Source organism: Pholis gunnellus (assembly GCF_910591455.1).
Source record: "Pholis gunnellus genome assembly, chromosome: 6".
Lineage (NCBI taxonomy): Eukaryota > Metazoa > Chordata > Actinopteri > Perciformes > Pholidae > Pholis > Pholis gunnellus.
Window position 1 is genome coordinate 20399501 of NC_136532.1, and position 7483 is coordinate 20406983.

At 39.2% G+C, this 7483-nt stretch overlaps 1 protein-coding gene across 1 annotated transcript; it reads left to right on the plus strand.

Annotated features, from left to right (window-relative positions):
• Window positions 1-887: 887 nt before the first annotated feature.
• figla (folliculogenesis specific bHLH transcription factor) lies at window positions 888-4805 on the plus strand (the record flags this gene model as incomplete). Its single annotated transcript, XM_079160770.1, has 5 exons — window positions 888-1073; window positions 2434-2580; window positions 2696-2785; window positions 4540-4692; window positions 4770-4805. The coding sequence occupies 5 exons, from the start codon at window positions 888-890 to the stop codon at window positions 4803-4805; spliced, it is 612 nt and encodes a 203-aa protein (XP_079016896.1).
• Between the last annotated feature and the right edge of the window lie 2678 nt (window positions 4806-7483).

Consider the following 7483-nt stretch of genomic DNA (forward strand, 5'->3'; position numbering starts at 1 on the left):
TGTGTGTGTGTCTGTGTGTGGACATGTTCATCTGTGTATCATTCAAAGTATGAATGTGAGCCATTGCTTTTACACAGGAATACAACAGATGCTGTAAAGTTGAACAATTCAATGAAAGTGGTGATTTGCAAAGAGCATATGGAACCATCCATGTTATTTTGGGGCAATTAGATCAAAGAAACTATACTCAACTATAGTGACAATGTGTATAGAACCTTTATGTTGGATGGACCGGCCATATCAACCAAAATAAATCTCAATGAAAGGTTTAGCTACTTAAGATATGCAAGCTGTGAAACAATAAGCATGGGTACAACAAGCACAAGACAAGCGTTCTCCAAATACAAAGTTGAATACTTAACCCATTTCATAAAGATCCAGCTATCAAAGGGTCAGATTAAGAGTTTAACATGATTTCTATATAAAGGGGAGTAAAAAAACACCTTCCATCAAATATGTTTTCTGAGCAAATGTATTAACTTCTCAAATGCATCCAATAGAATAAATTGTCTAGAAATGCAAGGCACTGCCATGGCTTGATTCTACATTGGCCTTAAAATATTATAGTTACTGAACTTCAACTTTTCATGTTAGTAAAGTTCTTCTAATTCCAAAAATGATCTTAAAAAAACACATCGAGGCCTCCATATGATGCTTCTTTTGCCTCCATAGTGTGAAAACAGTATAGCTGATCTGTGTATAACCATTAAATCAATCCTGAAGTTGCCGCATGGGACTAATTACAGACGTAGTGCAGGTGTGTTCACAGCAGCTCGCGCTTCTCCTGTCTGCGCTGTTTACATGAGAACGTGATTTAGGCCGTAGAGAAAAAAATGCCATAACAGAAGTAACAGGTTATAAAGTCTAATATATGTTATTGGTTTAAAATGAAGGTGCCGGAGGAGGAATTAATGAGCGATATTTTGAAGCGTTTAACGGGCGAATCTGCGCTCCCCGCATACAGCAGCATTGAGAAGTTCAAACGGCGAAAGGACGGTTTGTACTTCGTCGCCGAGGACTTCAATCAAACTGTGAAAAAAAGAGAACTGGTCAACGCCAAGGAACGACTGAGAGTGAGTGTTCAATTTAAATGACACTGTATTAAAAACGAATAACTGTTTGATAGTTTGATAATGTGTTTGACAGGAGGGGAGCTACTCCACTGCACTGAAGCTCAGCATTCAAACTGGTCACTTCAGCTAACATTGGCTAGCAATTAGCTTAACATTGGCTAGCAAGTAGCTTAACTTTGGCTAGCAAGTAGCTTAACATTGGCTAGCAAGTAGCTTAACATTGGCTAGCAAGTAGCTTAACATTGTGGGCGACACAGGCTAACCACTGTCAGTAAATGTTAGTTCTGGTGTATTTTCATGCTTTTTTTTTTAACATGGCTGCAACATGATTAAACACAGAATTCCCCTGTCGACATTAGGTCAATCAACGTACAGGCCTAAATCTTGTTTTAAGAGTTCTGTACTTGGCAGTAAGCCTGACCCTTTTAAAATTTGTGAATTTAGTTTGGCTCAAAGTGGAAGAACGCAAACTTTTTTTATAAATACTGTTAAACTGGGGAATTGAATAAATGAAGGTATTGGTTTATGATGTAATATAACTGTCTTATCTTGGTGTCTGGAGGATGTTAGGCCTATATAATAGTATTGTGACAGTAATGATTTGTATGGATGATTTTAAAGAGTTCAGTTGGTAAATTACATCATTTGAAATGCAACTCTCAAAGGTTGACTGAGTATTTAAAGACCTGTGCTGGCTTGGGTTGCTGCAGCAGTTGACGTACAGAACCCTATTTATTTTATTGTTATTTTCTATTTGGAAAGACAGAAATAATTTCACGATAATGGACTTGTATTCTGAGGGAAACCTTGCGTCTTTGCAACAATTCCCACAGACCCATGGTTTGACATCAGCACACTTCTATAGGTACCTCCAGATTAGACATTTTATTATGGACCACATACCTCTCTATGAACATAAACCCAAACATACTATACTGGTCCGCGTTCTTGGCCATGTACCCGGCACTAAGTGGTCCGTCTCTTACTTGTATGATATTACACAGACTCATGTAGAGGTCTCCAGTGACAAAATGAAAATCGATTGGGATCAGAAACTTGTTACTGAAACCTCTGTTGTAGTATGGGAGTCTAATCTTTATATTATGTATCGTAGCTCTATAAATGCCAGACATGTCTTAGTATAATTCAATGTAGATCACACCTCTCCCCCATGTGATAAGTGTAAACGCGAGTAGGGAACACTTCCCCATCAGTTCTGGTCCTGCCCAAAGTTTGGACTCTTATATTTGACTATATATCCAAGCACGGGCTTGTGTTTTGGTAACAGAATGTCGGATAACATTTTTTGTTGATCTAATCTGGCTAGTTAATGTGAAACTTCAGCCTCTTCTCTGTATAGATCAGGAACTTGAACACCATGTTCTCCCGCTTGAAACGCATGGTGCCACTAATGCGACCGGACCGGAAGCCCAGTAAAGTGGACACACTCAAAGCTGCGACGGAATACATTAGATTGCTTGTTGCAGTTTTGCAGGACGCAGACAGTGTAAGTACTGCATTCATCAGGATTCTATCAAATAACAAGTGCCCTCTGTGGTTTTCCGCTGACAGCACTGGCACTTATTGTGTGATGTTGATTCATGTTATTTTCTTTTTCTCAGGATGATGGCAGTGGGACTGATTTCCTAAAGAATGCAATCACTTATGGTCAGACGGACGGCTTGAGCAATGACCTGTGGAGGGTGGAGGATGTGAGTTTTAGTTTTTTTTCCACTGTGCAGTTATGACAGGTGGTTTGATACATTTTAGTTTATATAAACTAGAATTAGGGCTCGGCGATATGTAGAAAATCAAAATATCACAATATTTATTTGGAGCCAATTTCTCCATATCGATATTACGACGATATCGTAGAGTTGATTGGTGCTTTCACAAAATATTTACTTATGCCTTTTTACGGTATGCAAAATCTAAGACGAGAATTGTAGTCTCATATCATGATATCGATGCGTCGATATATTTGCCTTAACTAGAATTGCAGTGGTACAATTTTAGTTATTGGTTTATTTGGTAGGGACAGTGCACGTTAATAAAACATTCCTGTGAATGCACCAGAGTTAGCCAAGAGGCTATTTTTCATCTGTAGTCACAACATTATCATTGAAACTAATCCATTCAGTGTGCAGGTGGGGATCTCATCAATGTAGGGGTGGGGCAGAAGCCACCTATAACGCCTGAAACCATTTCTTAGTGGATGTAGTGGCTTTAGGGTTAGACCCCCAACAATGGACCTGCCTACGGTACATGTATTTGTAAAAGTAAACAATGAGCATCAGTACTGTAGAGAGCACAATGGCTATGAGCTTTAAAAGCTGACTTTGAGCTTTAAGGGTGTTTGATGGCATTTATAAATAGATGGATGGATTACCTTTTATTGAGGGTGAATTTGTCTTTGGGCACAGTGCTACAGGTCATTGCTCTATAAAAAAACACCACAAAAACATGAAACCATCTTAAAACATACAGTAAGAGACATTTGAAGCAAGGCTGAAGTGCACATTAAGCCTTGGAGCTCAGCAGCTGGATGGAGGCCGGAACAAAGCATAGTTTCAAGCAGTTTTTTTTTTTTTTGCACTTTGGTACAAGGAGTCTTCTTTCTAATGGCGGAGATTTATATTTAGAGAAGAGAGGATGTGAAGACTGCAATTATTTTTGTTGTTCGTTGCATGGCTGGTGTAATTCCATATCTTATGCTGCTCATTAGGATTGCCTGGTAGAACATCATCATGCTCTGACTGCTCACTCTATGCAGCCTCAGTTTGCTAAGGAAGTAATGTCTCTGCTGCGGTCTACTGCAATGCATGTATTCCACCAAAAAAGGCTGTCTATGTGGGCAGTTAAGTTTTTGTACAAACCCACGTTCTAGATTGTCTTGTTTTTTATGACAACTGGCTCATGGTGAGTTACTCGCCTCAAGGACCATCTCCTGTGTTTTGGCGACGTTTAGGATGAAATGGTTCGTGTCACACCACTCGATGGTACACAGTGTTCTTGTCAAGAACCCTCAAAATCACAGTATCATCACCAAATTTTATTTATTAAACACTGAACTAAAATCAATAAATGAAATTTTAGCTTTTGTGTTTTTGAGGTGGTTAGAGATAAAGTGTAAAATGCCGAGGACGGCATCTTCAGTGCTGCACTCATGCTTATACTCGAATTGATATGCATCTCCCTTCTTGAGCTGAAACAACTTTCTCTAAGCCTTTCATGACAAAAGCTGCATTATTTTTATCCATAATTACTCCATATTGGCTGACAGTGTAACAATCGCCCCCCATTTTATCGTACAATGCAGCAGGTCAGGGATCCTAAAGTGTACAACAGTAATGTACTTTTTTTAAGGCCAAAGTGGAACACTTCAAGTCTTAAGGCAAGTGATTATTTGAAAGTAGAAGGTTATATTTTGATCTATTCTCTCTTGCATGCTTTTTTTTCCTGACAGTTGCTGAACATGTCAGAGGAGCGTATGGAAGATGGATTTGCGATGCCCTCAGAACCGGTAACGGAAGACGGAGATATGACCCGACTGATGTTGCAGCATTGTGTGATGCCTGCCTACCAGTTCATCATCCAAGTAGCACCTGATCAGACTTTGGTACCTCTTTTCACTTTCCTAGTATTCTGCCTAATCTTATGCTTGGTGTTTGTTACATCTCTGATGTTGTTGTGCAGCAATTAAGAAGATGGACAGTCAGCCTGTCAGTCTGAAGGGAAATTACTGTGCTTCCATCCTAATCCCATAAAATAATGCCTCAGGTTAAAAACGTCATATCGTTTCTGACATACTCCACAGTAGAATTACATAAAAAGGATTGAAATTAAATTGGAATGGAAAAAAAGTTTATTTTCACCAATATGATTAAACACAAAACAGTGGTGTTATGTATATTGAGTGGAATTATCTAATATTTAATCTTTTTACATGCGTGAGGGGGGTACGGAATATACATGCATATAAACATTGCAAAGTTTTATAAATCAGAATAAAATTGTTTTAATTAATATATCCTGATTTTGTTTTGGCATTGATATGAACTATTGGAGTAGGATGAGTAGATGATTATGATGCTGCAGGGGGAGAACACAACTACAGCAATATCTGTACAATAACCCTCTAATATCACAGTTTTGAAGCTAACGATCAGAAGTGGTATTTCAGGTTTCAAGGGAACACATTGTTGTATTGTATTGTTTTTATGCGCTTAGGCCCCCCCACACACAAAGCCAACAAGATGAAGCGTGCCTTTGTCTGCCGTCATTAAAAACCCATCAATGCAGAGCCCTCCTGCAGGGCAGATGGGTCTGTTTATTGGCGTTTTCCAAAGTGGCCTCCATTATCAATCAGAAAACAATGTTTTCTTTCTCTAAAGTCACTGCTTTGTTCTCATTAATGCTTCGCACACTCTCTCTTCCTCTTTCTGCTCATTGAGTTGGGGCCGACTTTGAATGCTGTGTGTTAGCATGCCATCATATTGTACCTTTTTTAAAGGAGTTCTCCAATTGGTTTTTTATAACATATTTACCTACTACATTTTTAAGTTTAAACGTGAGAAATTGACTGTTTAACGAATTCCTTTTGCTAACTTTCCTTTTCGTCCCGGCCACACCTGAGGTGAAACGAACCATCGCTCTCCGTTGACTTTGTATTGTGTGAAGGTGCCTCCTTGTCACTTTCGTCTGCTAGCAAATAATAGAAAAATGCCTAAAAGCTGCTGTGAGATGGGTCGCACTAACGGGGAACTACGTTTTTATAAGCTGCCCAACCAAAAAACTGAGCTTTTAAAGTAGTGTTTAAGATTATACACTAATGAAAACATAACTAACTTTATCAACTAAAACAACTCATTTACAGTTGGCAAGGTTCTTCAACCTCTCATCATCAAAACAAAAGTGACTCAAGGATGCACGACGAAACTTAGTTGTAGCCCAACAAAAACAATTCTCTTGGCAGATAATATGGCCGACATCTTCACATTGAAAATTCAACATGAGGAAAAACATTGTCCATCAACTTTTATTGTGTTTGAGCACCAAGCATCATGATGTAAACGCAGAGTCCACCTCCTCTCGTTCCACCGGAGTCCTGCGCTCTGTCCTGCTGTCCAATGCAGCTTGATCCGGGATGAACATTGGTCTCTGTGAAGATGTGGGCTCAACGGTCACCGACCTCCCGATGCTTTGAACCGTCTTATTTTTCTGCGACCGGCCATCAGACAGCCAGCAGTAGGCTGGGTAGTGGATCAGCCTCAGGTCCTAGCTGGGTTAGCTTAGCTTCCATCTGGGCTGTCCTCCCTCTCCTCTCATGGGGCAGTTTGGCGGCGTTTTGTCCGGCAGGTCTGGCTGGTTGGTCAACCGTGGTTGGTGATCGTCCCAAAGTCCGCTGCAGTTAATCCAATTCCCACGCTTCCTTTTCACATGTTAATAAATGTATTCTGTCAAATGCCATTAGTGATGAACACAAAAATAACAACACATAAAGACAAAAATATAAATTGTGTCAATAGAAATAGTCTTTTATCTCGTTATTCTTTTAATTGTGTGGTTTTATAGATGATGGATTTAATTAGATAATTCAGCTTCTTGATTATGTAAATGCAAAATCTTCATCAGTTGTAGACAAATGATGTAACCTTTTGAACACAATGCAGGCAGCCTTCATACTGTATAATGACTGAGTGTAGACCCTTCAAACAACACGCAATCAGACACTTTTGATTCCTGAAATGATCCAACAGGAAAACGCCACGACTACATCTGGCAATCAACACAAAGAATTTGATTGTCTTCAGTGTAGCCCTGTCATCACTCATTCACAGCGTCCTCACAAGTACCTCATCATTTGATTGGATAAATCAAGGTGAAGAGCTTTAGATAAAGACAAAACTATTCCATTGGCCTGATATGTTATCACATCAGCTGCCCAGATGTGGAAATCTGTCTAAAGACGAACCTGTAGCTCAAGAGATTTGTCTTGGCCAGTTTATCCTAAAGTTGCTGAAAAACGTTTTATTGAGGGCAATTGTATTGCTTATTCATGCTGTTTATTCCATGAAGGAAATACGCTGTTCAGAACTCGGACGTAATCACCGTCTTCTTTATTCCACAGATGTCTCAACCCTAAAGCACATGGCTTGGACCAATATTGGAAACCTGCCAGGTTGGATACGTTTAATACATGAATATCTAATCAGTTAAAATCCAGATGGCTGAAATCGTACCAAAAGTTGGTAAGATTTCGTCTTTTCCTTTTTCGTCTTCCTTCCTTTCTACCTTTTCTTCTTTCACCTTTTCGTCTTCATCTTCATAATGTCATTAATATTATTATTAATTGTAGAAGTAGTAATGGTACCATTGGACCACATTGATCTAATAGTATACAAGTGCTG